Raw genomic sequence first — 16,305 nt, forward strand, 5'->3', positions numbered from 1 at the left:
ATTAAACGGGACCTGGAAGAATTGTAACTAATCCTGGGTCCCTCTTAGGTATCGGATATAAATGGGACCTAGAAAATCCCAAGTTCCGCTTAGCTATTAGTTAATAGAATAAGCTATAGAACAATTCTGGATACTGTTCTCAAGGTAGATAGTGTAAGCAATGTATTGCTTTGGTGGCCATCACATTTTGGCCTGGTTGAAAGGCTTGTGGCATAGAGGGGAATGAGAAAATAGACTACACAGGTTGGATTAATTGTGTTATTATGGTGCTTATAATATTGTGTAGTTGTATGCTAGTCTTTAATCCGGAGTCCATCATCAATCCAGAGCCGGCCAAAGAATGTGACTTAACGATAAGATATACTATCTAGTAGCTATAGGAGTAAGATATGCTAGCTCCTGTACACCATGCCATCTTATTCCACCATCCCATACCATATCAGCCTTGCTCTTTGGCATGCTGGGTTCCACAAGTTCTATAGCTAAGTTGAACTCGAAGGTTACAATTGAATCGGGTGAATAACGCTCCTAGGACCTAAGATAAGTCGAGGAAAGGAAGCAAATGATTATGTTGATATTACGTTCAACTGTATCTGTTTCGTCGATATAGAGATACTGAATATACTGTGGATAGGTATGAGGAATATAGATTTGGTCCTCCGATCTAGTCCGATCGCTAGGGATAGAGTAGACGTAACTTCTCGAAGGTGCCGAACGGGTCATCATAGAATCCCGTCCGATCCCTAGTCGGCAAAGACTACGATCCCCTAACTTTCGTTCCCTGATTAATGAAAACATCCTTGTCGAATGCTTTCGCAGTAGTTACTCTTTAGCAAATCCAGGAATTTCACTTCTAACAGCTGAAAACTGACACCCCCGACTATCCTTATTAATCATTGCGGCGGTCCTAGGTAGAAACTAATAAAATAGAACCGCAAGTCCTATTCTATTATTCTATGCTAACGTATTCGAGCAAAGGCCTGCTTTACACACTCTAACATTTTCACAGTAAAAGTCCTGGTTCCAGTGAAGGCTATGAGGTTCCCCAGCAGGAAAGGTCTAGCTGGACTAGTACTTGCGGTGGGGCGGACTAGCCAGCCAGACCCAAGGTTCAACTACGAGCTTTTTAACTGTAATAACTTTAATATACGCTATTGGAGCTGGAATTACCGCGGCTGCTGGCACCAGACTTGCCCTCCAATTGTTCCTTGTTAAGGGATTTAAATTGTTCTGTAAAGTAGGTCGAAATAATTTCTGGTTGAGACCTGGGGGCTCCCGAGGTAATCTGAAATGCACGGACCTACGCTTGATGTGGAGAAGGTCTCTTGGCTAGCCAATCCTTTTACTCCTACCCGATACTATTTTTAAATAGCAAAGTGCGTTGGAAGTTTCATAATAATTTCACCGTTTCCTTAGTTATATTGACCAAAGTCTGTTGAACCTCTTCAGCCGGTGAACTAATCTCATCTCTGTACTTTTTTTTTTTGATTTCATTTCGACCAGCAGAGTATTATATAATAAAGAGGTGTGGGGCTGGTGCTGTTAAAACTTCTGTCACTATAGAGTCATGGTAATACGTGATCAATTCGAAATGCCGACATTTCCGACATATTCACCTACAACCCAAAGGTCCGAAGATATACATCTCCGGCTCGGTAAACGGCATCTTCACATTCTTATCGTTGCAAGTCACATTTCGGGTGAATATCGACCCGATGATCTATGTCAAGTATCCACTGTGGCGCCGGCTCGAACGGCTAATGCGGAGGAACACTCGCTCCGACCTCAACGATCGGAACTTCGGCTTGCGAGGTCGAGACAGCACGTCAACTATCTAGCTTTATTTAAAAGACATCTACAATCGGCAAGAGGACTTGTCTACTGCACTCAAACCAGCAGTTCTATAAATTTCACATTCACTTTTATTTCCCGTTGATACTGCCCTCACTCACGACGATCTACTTGCGCGGCTTTATCCCCACGTTTTACCGTTATCATGGCATCTCTACATACATACGAGAACCAAAAGGCTTGGAAGGAGATCCAAAAATTCCTTCCACAACGCCTAGCATTCACCAAAGACCATTCTCCTGTTGAAGAATGGTGGGAAAATCGCGGTCACAAAATCCATCTCGACCGGTGGCGAAACCCGACTGCTAAGGTGAGGGTCATTCTTCACCACGGAGTTGGCACCAACGGGCGCCAGATGTCGATGATCCTTGGGGTACCTCTACACTCAGCAGGATTTGACCTTGTGGCTATCGATATGCCTGGCTATGGGTGCACTCAAGTCGCGCCAGGCAAGCCGGTGTCGTATGATGACTGGGTCCAAATTGCGAATGATTTCATCAATGTCGAGCTCGAAAGCGACCCTCGGCCGATCGTACTCTACGGCCTCAGCGCCGGGGGTATGTTAACGTACCACGTGGCCGCGCTGAACAAGAAAGTCAAGGGCATTGTGGGTATGACATTTTTAGACCAACGCATCCAACAGGTCCGCGATGAGACATCAAGGAACCTTTTCATGAGTAGGGTTGGAATCCCTCTAGCCACGCTTAGTGATATTCCGCTGTTGAGATCTTTATCCCTTCCAATGTCGCTCGCGAGCAAGATGTCCACCTTGGTCAATAACTCGGATGCGTTGAAGATTTTCCTGGCAGATCGATCTTCTGCGGGTTCTTGGGCTTCAATGCACTTCTTGTCATCGTACATGACATACCGACCAGCCCTTGAACCTGAGGACTTTGAGGTCTGTCCGATTCTCCTTACACAGCCTGATCAGGACAAATGGACACCTCTGCACCTCAGTGAACTGGTTTTGCCGCGTGTCAAAAAGGTGCCAGTCAAGACCGTGGTGCTTGAAAATGCAGGCCATTATCCTCTTGAGGACCGTGGACTTCAACAAATGGCTGATGCGATCATCGAATTCCTTCAAGAAATTGCGCTCTAACACCTGTGTTCTATTTCAAACTTGTTTTCATTATGTCATCAAATTTGTTTTCATTATTTCTGTTTCACATGCTATTTAGTATATATATATGATTATTAATGATAAATTAGATTTATTACTGACTAATAAACTATATAAAAATAAGCTTATATATTAGAATATAGATATACTTTACTTTTATCTATATTAGCTAGCTCTCTAAATACTATTAATATTCCTAGTCTATATTTCTAATAGCTATTAGAAGTAAAGACTATCTACTATCTAGATACTACAATTTGTGCCATAAGTCTGTGCACACTTCACTAATTTAGCGCGTTTTTTTAACATGTAGGTCAATGCTCAGTAGGGCGCCCCTATATTTCCGCAAGACTACCCTACGGGAGATCTATAGATCGGTAGCAATATATGATAGCAGCGCGTTGGTCAGTAGATAGTTCGCCCCCTGCGTGACGATTTCAACTAATTTCCACGCCAAAGATCGCATGGTTGTGGCCTAGGAAGAAAAATAAAATGGTGGGTTGGAAGACACCCTACTAAGGTCTCAGCAGGGCCCCACTGACCTGAGTTCTGATATTGACCTCCTAGTTACTTGCTACGTTCTGTGTGGTTCCTATCCCTTTGAATAACGTCCATTGACTCCGAGCTCGCTCTATGGTAGTGACTCTTCTGAAACTAAACCTCCTGCTCTGAATTCCCCTTTCCATCATCAACCTCCGAGGTCCAGCCAGTTCCTGCCTGAAAGGCAGTAGCCGCCAGTGCCACCAAGCCGCCTGCCAGAAACAGCATGCGAGTTGCATGTTCGTAGCCTTGAATGGCAACCAGCCGCTCAAGGCCCGTCAAGCGCGATACCGTGGCAGGACTACCGAGCAGAGTGCGAATCAGGTCGGGCTGTGGGGGCAACCCATGCTGTGCAAGGCCTTTTTCCAAGGACGCTTTGAGAATCCGGGTGAAAAACCCGCCTCCGACGGCCGATCCAAAACTACCCGCAAATCCTCGTGACGTTGCAATCAAAGAGCTCACTATATAATGCATCTGGGGACTGGTGAGATGCAACACATGCGACAAAGTATAATTCATCAGCGACCCCGCAAATAGCCCATTCAGGAAGGTGGTCGCAAGATACAAGATTGCGGGGGAGTGGGGTGTGGAAAGAAAAGAGAGGCCCGATATGGCCAGCACAAACAAGGCGAAGATGACCAGACATGAGCTGTCGATGCTAATGAGACACCGAATCACGGTTATCAGGACATCGATGGGGGAGAACTCACACGTAGTAGCTGGTAGATTTGCGGATATGAAGCCAGCCAACAAGCAGCCCACCAGTCGCAAACCCGGCATTGGTGGGCACGAGAATGAGACCAGCGGATGCAGGAGACCAGCCTCGGACAGCCATGGCATAGACCGGCGTGTAGAACAAGACCGCCCACCGGGCCATCATCAAGCCCAGGCCCGCGAGACAGGTCATTAAGACACTTCGTGATTGGAGCAGCCGGACTGGAATTATGGGTTCTCTGGTCCACCGCCATTCGATAAAGAGGAATATAGCGAAGCAGAGCGCGGATAACGGCAGGGGCCAGATGAGAATCTCGGGCGATGCAAGACTCGATAGTAGCAAAACGACCGAGAAAGTCTGCTATTGATCAGCGCAAGCTCGAAGAACGGGGTCGGATTGATCGAACCAATGCCAAAGCGCCCACGTAGTCTACTCGAGCAAGGCTACGCAGCATCGACCGATAGTCCAAGGGACTCCGACCACCTGACGAGGCCGGAATGGCCAGGAACAGCAAAGGGCCCAAGACCAGTGCGGCCGGTGCTTGGATCCAGAATATGAGACGCTGTTGCGGAGGCTGGGCGTTAGTCGACCCGGCGCGCGCGCGAAGAGGGAACATCATTTTCACATACCCAGCCCATAGAGGACGTCATCAGTCCTGCCAGAACTGCACCAGATGCAAGACCCGTTGTGTATCCTGCACTGATCAAGCCAATGCACAATCCGCGCCGTTTCGGAGAGGAAAGATCCACGGCCAGGATGATGGCAATGCTCATCAATCCGCCGCTTCCAACACCCGAAACTGCGCGTCCTAGGAGGAAGACGGCGAGATTGGGTGCCGCTGCCGTAATAAACAGGCCAATTGCCAAGATGGTGCTCGAGAATATCACATATAGCCGAGGTGTAAAGATCTCAGCAAGCCGCCCGGTCAAGGGCGTGACGCTAGATGCAGCGATCTTCAAATCATTAGGCTCCATCTGCGTCTTTCAGGGGACCACCCCATTGATCATACCAGGTATGCCGAGGTGAACCACGTCGCTTCGGCAAAGGCATCCAGGTCGGCCGCAATGTCGGACTGGGCAGTCGTCATCATCGAAATGTTGGTTGCTAACGAGAACCCGCACCGTGTCAATGAATTGCCCGCGCATCGATCGTCAGGTTGAACTCACTCTGGATCAAGATCAAGAGTTCCATAAAGACCGCAATCCCAAATCCCCGAGCAATGCTTAATTGGGGGGTCGTCTCATTATCAGGGCGAGATAACGGAATCAAAGGTGACTGCTCCGATTGTGACGGTGACGCTAGATCCTCCGTCATTTTGACAGATAATGTTGGATGTCGGTTGCGATTCGAGTCGACAGAAGGGTTCTGGGAATTGAAATCATCTGGATGAGAAGGGGAATCGGTCGGAATGGAGGATGAATGGGACGCATTGGCTGGTATTTCTAAGCAACGCAAGCAAGGGGTGGGTCCGGAGATAAGCCGCCCGTGGCAGCCGTGGGGGGGTTGGCGCGGCGGGGAAGTATAAACACTCCAAGGCGGCAGCACCGGAATTGTGGCATCAGAGCAGCCAGGACGATGTGCTCCAGTGGACTACACCGTGGTGGAAAGCCACCCAAGTCTCAAATAAGGAGTGGTCGGTTCTCATCTGGTATACTAACAATATCCGATTTACTGCCTCGCATCTAAATTCCAAGCGGTGGCTGGATCACGATTCTGCAAAGATAGATGGCCACCGACTGTACACACGACCCAACACCTTCTCCAGATCCTCGGCCTCCCCACTTGGATCTGGCTTCTCCCACTTCTCATGCTGCCAATGAAGTTCAAAGTCCATCAGCTGTGCCGTCAATTCCGTGGCGTTGAACGACGCGGGCGGCATGGACTTCAAATACTTGATGAAGATCTGCCAGCGGGGAATAGAGAAGGATGAGACCACACCACTCCACTGCTTGGACGCATAGTCGGCGATTTGCCCCGTGGGGCCCCAGAGTGTGATTTGGTTGCGCGCGTTGTATTCCAAGAACGATGCTTGACTGTCGTTACCATGAGCCCAGGCCCGGGCGGAGTTGATCCACGTAGACAACCGAAAATGGGAGCTGGTGAGAAGAACAGCATCGAGATCACTCAGAAGCTGAATCATCTGCTCTCCTTTGCGAGACAGGGTGTCTTGGCCGGCGTTGGAGGTATTCCAGGTAGACACCAGACTGCGATACAGGGGAATAAACGCATTGGCCATGACTTGACGCGTCACATCAACCATATCCAATCGATAGGCAGGGTTGGTCCACAGTGCTGGCTCAGAGTCTGCAGCATAGTAGAGCTTGTGCCATGCTTGCACCAGGATCATTGGATCGTAGGTGAGTGCGGTGGCCTGGAACCCGACCCTCCCGGCGATATTGTCGATGGCCGGCCGAAGCTCAAGCACGGACTTGATCACAGCATAAACCGAAGCATTGGTATTGTCGTATACCGGGGTCCGCATCAGTTCCCACGCCTCATACAGCTCGTTAGGGGTGGATCCGGAGCCGGAATACCGGCTACGCACCCAATCATGGAAGTATTGTTTACTTTCCAGGGGTGTCGTAGACCACGCCTGATCCAGCAGCAGTCGATAAATGATCTCATTGCCTTCTTGTCCCTCTGGACTTAAGCCGTAGCCGACTAAAGATGGTGATTCGATCCGTGCTTGGGTTGCATTGACGGTGATATTTGTGATTTGCCCATAGAGACCCATGTTGCCCCCATAGTCGTGCAGCTGACACCAAATCCACGGCTTACCATAGTAGGATTGGGTTCGGCGCCACTGGGGAGCGGACTCGGAGAACAGATCCAGAATCAACATGTCCTTGTGATCCGCCACCCCGGCGAGGTAAGCTTCTACCCGCTCACCAGTCCAGAAATCGGACTGTGCATAGAAAAGCCAGCCTTGCATCATCCAGATGGCATCAGGATCAGCTTGTTTGAGACTTTGCCAGGTAGTACGGGTGATGTTGCGGAGATAATCCAGATCTCCCGAGTAAGGGACATTCTCGTTGTACTGATCTAGGGTGTAGATGTGACTGACATTCCCATACGCGGCTCGTTGCTTATTGATAAAACTGTACTGGAGCTTTGAAAAGTGATCGTCAAAGGGTTCGAGAAACGAATCGTTGGTGTATCGACGTGGGAAGCCACCCCATTGTGATCCTCTCACGATTTTCGCATCTGGGAGAACGCGAGTGGTGTTCATAGGAACAAATCCTGTAAACGAAGGCAGGACAGGTGTCATTCCCAGCTCCACCATGCGAGGTATAATCTTCTTTTGAAGGTCGAACTGTCGGTCAATCCAATCCCGAGGTAGAGAACTCCCTCCCCAGGAACCTTGAATATTCCCGAAGCGGTTCCATGCCTGAAATGCGGGTCCGGTGAGGAAGGTCGCGATTTCAGTGTCAGTGAGACCGATTTCATGGAAGACATCCACGAGAATCTTCTCTTGGCCCACCCAAGCGAGAGGCAGATTGACGCCCTGGAGAGCAAGCCAGTCTAACTGGGTTTCCCACTCTTCCCAAGTCCAAAATGCCGTGGTATAAGAGAAGGTAACTAAGAGTGACTTGTCAATTACTTCCAGGAGCGAGTGCATACAGTGCGAGAAAACTACCGGTATTGAAGTGATATCTCCAGGGAACGGTGCTAGATCCCTCAATTGGCTTGGTGAGACGAGGGAGTGGGGAGGCTATCTGATCCAGCCGACTGCCGATAAACCAATAGATATCGACGTGAGCGACTTCCGTTAAGTATCGATGGAGTCTATCGACGCCATTAGCGACCGACGAACCACAAGAAAAAAAGGGCTTACATACCCCGATGACAGCGCTGAGACAGAATTACCCTTGACTAGAATTGTGCCATTTGGCGCACTCTGTACCATGAATTGGTCATAGCCGTCAGCACCGGTGATATTGGAATAATCGATGGTGAAGTGGAAGTGGTCCACATGATTGGGTAGCCGCCGTCTGACAAGGCCGTAGAGACCTTTCGTCGATAGGATGCGGGCCAGTGAAGAGGCTACGCAGAGCCAGAGCAGCAATGCTAATAATCGCATCGCTAGAATTTGGAGGGGCTTTCAGATACAATGCAAAGCGTTTCAAATCGAAGAAGCGATATCAGAATATTAAATATGGCTGGCGACCCCCTGCGTCAGCGCTGCTGGGCTTATGGGAAGCTGTGGCTATTGCACTTTGGCTCCCTTACACCCCCGCACTACTGTACAGGCACTGCAACTCTCTGATCCTACCTGTTGCCGATCCAACAGTAAGACCCCGGCCCACGATTGGCCCACATTGGAATTTTAGGCGGGATACTTTCGAGGCGCAGCGTGTTACCTAAAGCAGATTTATCTAGAGACGAAGTCTCTCTGACCCGCTGGAGTCTGGGCTAAGACCTCCGAATATCGCCATTAGCCAACATCGTGAGGACCGGTCACTCGAGCAATGAAAGTCCCCTCGCTGATGCTTTTTCATAGCTTGTGACCTTAAATGGGGCTTCGCCTCAAAATTTACATTCCTCTCCTTGACTAGGTCTCCAATATGACCTGGGATTACGGCAGACTACATTGACCATACCTACCGCCAATGCTTACTCAATACTCTTCCAAAATAACAGAAAAAGATAAACTCGCGTTGCGATGGAAGCTAATATAACGGTTCATCCTTCTGAATGAGGTGAAGGATGGGTGAGCTCAATTTGTAGACGAGACTCGGCAACACGCCTTTGCATATTGGGAATTTTACAGGGAACATTTTCAAGAGCAAGCGTACCAAATAACTAGATCAGGTACGCATCACATTGTCTCGGCCAACCATTCCTGTCCTATCACTCTTCCATCGGCTTGGTAAACTTAAGAATCTGATAAGATGTTGGCAATGCGAATCACAGCTGGCTTCCGAGAGTCAATTGTGGGCTGTGGGCTCGATAATTATTATGATATTGTTGGAAAATTCGGCATCCGTCTCCATCGCTCCAAGAATCTCAGTCCTGACAATAGAGTAATGGAGTGTAAGGGGGCCATACAAAACTGCTGGGGCTGCACGGCGGGCGCAATGTTTTGAATCTACGGGGACCATTCGTGGAACAATATTCAAGGACTTGGATATTTCTTGACACTAAGTGGATAGATAAAACATCCAAGGGGTATCATGCCAGGCTGAGTGACGTGGGCGTCATCATAACATATCCGACAGCACCGCCCGCTAATCATCAGGACTCTCCTAGTTGGAGAACTTGTCGGGAACGTTCTTGCTAGAGATAGCAGAAGACAGTTAGCTATCCGCATGCAGGGGCGGGACAACGGACCAAGGATCTTACCCAGTGGCCTTCTCAAACTGGGCACGAGCGCCATCGGTGATCTTCTCGTTGGTCGAGCGGATTTTATCACTGGAAGGGTCGATCTTGCCACCGCCAAACTTGCGCTCAACGCTATCAAGGGCTGGAGGTTGTTAATTTGCGTAAAAAGTTCGCTTTCAAAGGACAGTGAGCCTTACCCTTGTCCACCATATCCTCGTTGCCCGCAGTCTGGTTTGAACCAGAGTTCTTGCTGCCACCGCCGAGCTTGGACGCGAGACCAGAGAGTTTATCCATGATTGCGGAGAGTAGTGATATCACAATGCGTGCGGGATACCGAGGGAGTTGTTGATGCAGTGTGAGGTGAGAGAGGGGAATGAACATCCTCTTTATAAAGACGATCTCCAGCCTGCGACATCACGGCAGCACCCCCTCCCCCACCGAGGGCTGATTTGGCCTTGGCATCGTCATTTCGGCGCTCAGATGAACTCAATCATCCCTGGTGGACCCACCCTCTCCATCTGATAGCCTCGTATGGACCGCTCACAGCCACTAGTTTGTTGGGATCTGAGGTCATCGACATCGATCTGATCGGCCCTCCCGCCAGTCTTGTCATTGGCTTGTCGAAAGAGTCGAAAGAGGGGACAGCGGGGCACCTTGCGGCGTCGCGCGGGGCTGTGGGTGCCTGAGGCTACCACAATTGTTAACGTAATTCAGAAGCGAGTCGGCCACACCGCCTAAAACGTGTATCTACGCGTACTCTTAGGAATCTGGGTATCGCCTAGTAACGTGTTGGTCAATCGATCAAGAGAGTGTGTATTGTAGAGAGCTAAGCTATGCGCGCAGAAATAGGAAAAATCTGCCAAGGAGCTAATCAAAACAGGTTAGTAGCTAGCTGAATAATACTGGTGGATGCCATATTTTGACATCTTCTGCAAACACCCACTATCTACTAAAATGCGCTCAATCCACAGGAAACACTATACTGATTCCTCCTTACCTGATCGACAGGCCCTCAAACCCGCAAGCAGATACTGTAACAGAAAAGTAGCGCTACAGTAAATGCCTTCATTTAAGCACCTCCTACTATGACCGACAGGCATGTCCCCAACAGGGCTTACAAATGGAGGATTCTAGTTGAGCAGCAAGTAATGTTCTCGCTTATGTTATTCTGGCTTTCAAAAGAATCAAAGTGACGTGATGGTCGTGGACAGAGGTAGTCGTATACCAATGGCCTAGAGTCTTTAACGCCATGTTTCTCGCCCGCAGTTGATGTGCGACTACCGTTGAAAAGAAGATATATAGGTTGCTATTTGATAGTAATGGCTCACCTAAAATCGTTGTAAAGACGATAGGAACCCTCCTAGACCCGATCCCATGCCGCGGCGGGTGGTGAACATGTTATTGGCCTGGCAGAGCTGAAGCTGATTGCTGACGCGTTGTTGCATGGCTGTTCCTTGCGGGCCGCGGCTTGCAGCCAGAGCGCGTTCAAAATATTTCTGGGCAGGTTCATATTCCTGGGCAGCAAAATGTAGATTCCCGAGCATCACCAGGGTGGTCTGTGTTTCCGGGTTATCGAGACCCTTTCGCCGCTCGACCCAGTTCAAATATCGAACTAGCCATGGAATTGCTTCAGACGGTGGGTTCGTGCCGGTGAAGTCAAGAGCTCCTTGTAGAGTATACATCACGCCGATGCTTCCCACAATGTCAATGGTCAAGGGATGGTCCGGCCCAAGAGCATCCTCTGAGATTGCAAGAGCCCGGCGCAGAGTCTCAGAGGCCTCCATGATTTGATGCGCACGGGTCAGTCCTCGACCGTGCAATGAAAGAGCTCGAATAGTGACGGGATGAGTATCACCGAGACCAACCCGGAGATCCTCGTATACCTGTGGCAGCAGTTCAAACGCCTGTTGCACGTCGGGTTCAAACACCCTCACGAGAGCAGCAGTTTCCTCTCCGTGGTTATAAATCACAAATTCGAGCGCGTCGAGAAGAGCCCAGTAGAAACGGATATGGTTGTCTCCCACAAGGCGATTTAGGGTCTCCGTGAGCTTCTCTGCGGTCATGATGGCACTCTCCCGGCGGTTGAGTGCGTTATACGCGAGGCCCAACCGGCGTCGAGTATCCAACGTGTCCAAATGATCTTCACCAACACTCATCTGTTGGCGAGCCAGGACGTTGGCGCAGATAGATTCGGACTCATGATATTTGCCTTTCCGGTACAGAATCTCCGCCATGAGGCTTTCCGACCTCAAGGGAAGCGCATGGCTATTTCCAAAGACACGGCGGGAGTTGTCCATAACCCACTGGCACCACTCACCCGCCTTCTGGAGATAACTCGACTCAAGCTCGATTTCGGCCAAATTATATCCCATAGAAAGGGTGCTAACATGGTCGGGACCAGGCGACCGCAGATGATCCTGGAAAATCTCATATTCGGCAATTCGGGCGTCATCCCACTTCCCTCGATTTTTGAGCTCTGCGGCGTGAATGGATCGCGGATCGTCATTCAGCGCGGTATAGAGAGCCCCGATCACCCTCGGAGTAGTTGGAGGAGGTTGTCCTGGAGGCGGATAGGGTGTGCTACTGTTCGAGTGCATACGCGGAGGAAGCGGAGGCGCTGTCCGTCCCATTATGGGATGGGGCGAGGGCTGTGGAAGGAAGCCCTGTTCGGACAGGAGGGCCTGGTCGACCAGTTGTTTGATATTGCCTTTGATGAGCCGATACATCGGACCTCGAGTGCCCACTTTGCACATTTGTGAGTGATCTGCATCGAGCTTTAACTGGGTCTCGCGGAGACCAGACAAACCGAGGACGGCCGATTCTTCATCAACCACCAGCTATTAGGATTAGTCGATGTTTGAAAACTTGATTGCTGTTTTGTTGGCACCCTCAGGGGACTCGTGGGAGTCACCTACATGGCTAATTGAGGCTGGACCAGCACCTCCCAATAGCACCTCCTTCCCTTCGATAAAACTGACAACGCGATAGTCCTCTAGCTGATGGCGAAAGCGATCTGTCATCTGTCGGGTGAAAAGCGAGTTATGCTCCAGACAATCGAGTAGGTCATTGCTGGCATTACCCTTGGAAACAAACCGGGCGATACGGGCAGCAATCTTACCCAGTTCGACAGCTTTTGCCCCTCGGTGAGGAGTTCCAAAGAATACAAGACCGAAGGTGGCGTTGGCAATAGATTTGTATTTGGGGTCTTCCTTTGCATTGAGGAGAGCCTACCAGGGAAAGGCAGGATCGGGTGAGCCAAGTTCCAGAGCACACGCAGAGATGTAAACAAACCTGTTTGATAACCAGTCCTCCTAAGCTATGTCCAATGAAGATGATTCGGGGCGGCAACGAGTGCTAGTGTATTCAATCAGAAGGTCTTCTTCCCATCCCGGGGTAACGGGGGCGGTGTGAACTCACAAATTGTGGACCGCGCTCCAGGTCTAACAAGTTTAATAATGTGTTCGCATGGTCCTTGATGCTTGCAGTTGACATGGTTTGCGGGTTGGTGATGTTGGTATTATACCCATAAACAAATACGCGCGCATAGGGAATATCCTCCGCTAGGAAGTCTGTTGGCCAGAACTTCCCATTTGCATGTGTCCAGGTCTCGAATGGGTGGTCATTTCGACCTCGAGGATTAAGGCCGTGAACGAAGATAAAGCTAACAGGGCCCGAATTAATAGTTGAAATATCTTCAGGTTGAGGGACAAGGAGCTAGCCCGTACTCGACTTTATGAGACTCTCGTGGAGTATATACCTCCTGCAAAAATGGAAACTCGTACTCCGTGGAATCCTGCATTTACAATGAGATTTCAAGAGGTGCACATTCATTTGAAGCTCAACATACCATGCTCAACCGGCAGATCTAGCAGAGCAAAATATTCTATCGAGATTGATGGAAAGGAGAAGTTGCCATTTTTCGACCCGGGCGAGACCAAGACCCGAGTCTCGCTTGCAGTCACCAGATACGACGATGACACTACATGTGACCAACCGTCTGACGGGGGCTTGGCATTCCGACGGGTGAGGTTTACCTGGGCTGTAGCCAATGACCGGAAGTTGTGCGGATCGGTAGGAATTGCCATGATACTACGGCTGAGGCGTTTGCGATCACCCGGACTGATTGGTGATCCCTGGGGGCACCGGGGATCGTGCATACCGTTTACAGGATTGGTGGTCAATAGCAAATTAAAGGCTGAGTTATGAGACGGGGTTCGAGCTGGGAGTGAATTGTTCTTACGCCCGATGATGAGCGCCGTCACACCGCTAAGTTCTTCTTTTAATGCCAAAATTCGAAGACATGGGGCGGAGGAGAGATTGCCGCGCCAGACACCCACTGCTGTGCAAGATGCCACTTGGGCCCACAGCCACGCGACAGCAGTATGCAGAACCTTTAGGGGCGCGCTACATGGTTGTTTACAGGAGATATGAGGAAGCATAAATGAACTTACCGTGCCAAAGACCTTGAAAAATGTAAGGTCCAGTTCCACCCCCAGCTCCATCGTGCTGGCCGCGTATACCCCTCAGTGGGAAAGTGAATCCACACCACTCATTGCTAAAATGAGAGGGAGAGCTGTACAGCACCGTTGCTAGGGCAAAAGCAAGCCATATCAACCCGAAGCTCCACATGAGCAGGCAGATGAAAATGCCCAGGACAGAAGCCATGGAGCCTGCAATGGGGTCCAAAATGTCAGAGCCATGCTTCCACATACATTGCTATTCACCACACGCCTACGATTCCAACACTCCGGGCAAGGAAGTCCGAGGCAGGCTAGAAAATCCTTTCTCTTCTTCTGGTTCTCTATGACCATGCCCATTGAAAGAGCTTCATTTGAAGTGGACCTACAGACCAAGCAAAACCTATACGTTGACACTACTCAGTATCCCAGAAAAGAACGCCCGCTAAGTGTGATATCCCGTGGTTATGTTGGCGATGTGCGTGCAATAAATATATTCCTATTGGAGGACATCAAGCTCACTAAGCCTCAAACTTAGGTCTAGAGAGGGATATACATTCGTCAAGCGCCATGAGATTGACGAGGGCCGTCTCCAGAGTCCATAGACAGAATTTGGGCTTCAGTTTCTTTTCGGCATGCATTCAGTACATGGAGGGGGCGTTCACACTACCGGCCATCTGGTGGAGAAATCGATCTGATTCCATCCGAATAGTTTCTGGCCATCTGCGTAGCCAACTGTGGTGTCAACATAATGGTAATAAAGAACAGGGCCGAGACTGGGGTCAGTAAAGACTCCCCTGTGCAAATATAACTAGTCAGATGACTGTTAATCAATAGAGCCTCTTAACGACTTGAAAACATACTGTCCACCGGGACCATAAACTGTCCCGTGACTCGCCAGCACAACTGTGCCTCCACCACTCGTGCAGGCCGTACCATCAGCGTCAACCTGGCAAGATTATATCGTTAGTCAAGTGATTCCCCTGACGATTTTGGAGATTTACTGACAAAGCCGCCTGTCGGCGAGGTGGACCGACAGACCATGATTTTGTATTCCTCTCCAGTTGCGGGCCTCGAAGTATCATAGCCACAGCAAATGCCCGACGAGAAGAAAAGATAATAGTAGTTACCATACTTATACATGTAGGTGCCCTCCTCTGCATGAGAACCGGATGAGTTGTAGGCTATGTTGTATGATGACGAGGAGACTTTGGTTGCTGCAGAATTCATTGGTGCTTGATATAGGTCATGCCAGAAGGACCCGAAATTCATATAGTAAGTGCCGTCAACGTCGATAAGGTTCCCATCAATGGCATTGTAAGCCTTAGATGAGGATGACGATATTCCGGTAGTACCCTGATCGGTCCAAGAGCCGGAGCCGGCTTCCATGGTTTCCGAAGTCGCGAGGCCGATCGCGGAGGATTGGGACCCGAATGTTGAAACAGAATAGTAGACGTAGTAGAGATTATCCACGGTATGAGCGTCTGGGGCCTGTCCGAAGTGAACGAGTGGCTTGTCAGCTCAACTCTGCTTGAAAGAAATTGGAAAATTTGGTTAACCTGGAAACCATCAGGTATAACAGGAAAACGAGCTCAAAAATATAATTCAGCTGGCCGAATGTCTTACCCACAAGTCATCATTCCCATCAAGATCAATAGAGGAGCCATCGGGAAGCACGGATCCGATCGTTGTCCATGGTCCCTTGATGGACGACGCACTTGCATAGGAGATTTTGTTGCCAGTGGAGAACCTGAAATAGACACTGTCTGATGATCTTTGTATTAACGACGGATCATGGACATTGCAAGAACCCGAGCAGCTACCGGGGTCTGCATATCCCTGAACCAAAGCTGCGAAAAAGGCCACTGGTGCTACAACCCCCGGGAAGACCTTTGCAGCAAACATGAAGACGAATGTTGAGTCCGGTGGGTATAAGTAAATTAACTCTACTGAAGGTCATAAATATTTATATATTCCCTATCTTGATCTGGACATTAATCTATCATGGTAAAACACGGAGTCCGGGACCCATTCGTGGAAATGGGGCTCATAACAAGCGGCTATAACACCTTACCGAACTTGGCGCATTCTATAGACGTGAGTGGCCGAATGGGGTGAACTAGCACGCGAGATACAACCTGTAAGGACGGAATAGATCAACTGCGCCGGAAGGACTAGCGTGTGAAGTAAATCAGGGCAGGCGCACTACGCCGACTGGTGGGATTTGCTTCAGGCCGGTGCCCCACCACGTAGGTGTTGTGTACAGGTTTACGTATAGCTTGAGTGGCGCGGGGAGTTTC

At 49.6% G+C, this 16,305-nt stretch overlaps 6 protein-coding genes across 6 annotated transcripts; 1 reads left to right on the plus strand and 5 right to left on the minus strand.

Annotated features, from left to right (window-relative positions):
- Window positions 1-1,996: 1,996 nt before the first annotated feature.
- N7482_010012 (alpha/beta hydrolase) lies at window positions 1,997-2,950 on the plus strand (the record flags this gene model as incomplete). Its single annotated transcript, XM_056692136.1, has 1 exon — window positions 1,997-2,950. The coding sequence occupies one exon, from the start codon at window positions 1,997-1,999 to the stop codon at window positions 2,948-2,950; it is 954 nt and encodes a 317-aa protein (XP_056539842.1).
- Window positions 2,951-3,625: 675 nt separating this feature from the next.
- N7482_010013 (putative MFS multidrug transporter) lies at window positions 3,626-5,540 on the minus strand (the record flags this gene model as incomplete). Its single annotated transcript, XM_056692137.1, has 6 exons — window positions 3,626-4,169; window positions 4,222-4,583; window positions 4,633-4,800; window positions 4,856-5,179; window positions 5,236-5,330; window positions 5,393-5,540. 6 exons carry the CDS (start codon window positions 5,538-5,540, stop codon window positions 3,626-3,628), a joined length of 1,641 nt encoding a protein of 546 aa, XP_056539843.1.
- Window positions 5,541-5,931: 391 nt separating this feature from the next.
- N7482_010014 (alpha-N-acetylglucosaminidase) lies at window positions 5,932-8,307 on the minus strand (the record flags this gene model as incomplete). The annotated part of the gene is made up of 3 exons (XM_056692138.1): window positions 5,932-7,805; window positions 7,864-8,012; window positions 8,066-8,307. The coding sequence occupies 3 exons, from the start codon at window positions 8,305-8,307 to the stop codon at window positions 5,932-5,934; spliced, it is 2,265 nt and encodes a 754-aa protein (XP_056539844.1).
- Window positions 8,308-9,472: 1,165 nt separating this feature from the next.
- On the minus strand, window positions 9,473-9,842 carry N7482_010015 (uncharacterized protein; the record flags this gene model as incomplete). The annotated part of the gene is made up of 3 exons (XM_056692139.1): window positions 9,473-9,503; window positions 9,570-9,690; window positions 9,746-9,842. 3 exons carry the CDS (start codon window positions 9,840-9,842, stop codon window positions 9,473-9,475), a joined length of 249 nt encoding a protein of 82 aa, XP_056539845.1.
- A 1,034-nt stretch (window positions 9,843-10,876) lies between these two features.
- Window positions 10,877-14,258, minus strand: N7482_010016 (LipA and NB-ARC domain protein; the record flags this gene model as incomplete). Its single annotated transcript, XM_056692140.1, has 6 exons — window positions 10,877-12,385; window positions 12,464-12,775; window positions 12,840-12,902; window positions 12,966-13,240; window positions 13,396-13,902; window positions 14,000-14,258. 6 exons carry the CDS (start codon window positions 14,256-14,258, stop codon window positions 10,877-10,879), a joined length of 2,925 nt encoding a protein of 974 aa, XP_056539846.1.
- Window positions 14,259-14,666: 408 nt separating this feature from the next.
- Window positions 14,667-15,910, minus strand: abnA (putative extracellular endo-1,5-alpha-L-arabinase; the record flags this gene model as incomplete). Its single annotated transcript, XM_056692141.1, has 4 exons — window positions 14,667-14,802; window positions 14,869-14,954; window positions 15,014-15,496; window positions 15,632-15,910. 4 exons carry the CDS (start codon window positions 15,908-15,910, stop codon window positions 14,667-14,669), a joined length of 984 nt encoding a protein of 327 aa, XP_056539847.1.
- Window positions 15,911-16,305: the final 395 nt, after the last annotated feature.

The sequence above is a fragment of the Penicillium canariense genome (assembly GCF_028826845.1).
Source record: "Penicillium canariense strain IBT 26290 chromosome Unknown utg000007l_segment0_segment0, whole genome shotgun sequence".
Classification (NCBI taxonomy): domain Eukaryota; kingdom Fungi; phylum Ascomycota; class Eurotiomycetes; order Eurotiales; family Aspergillaceae; genus Penicillium; species Penicillium canariense.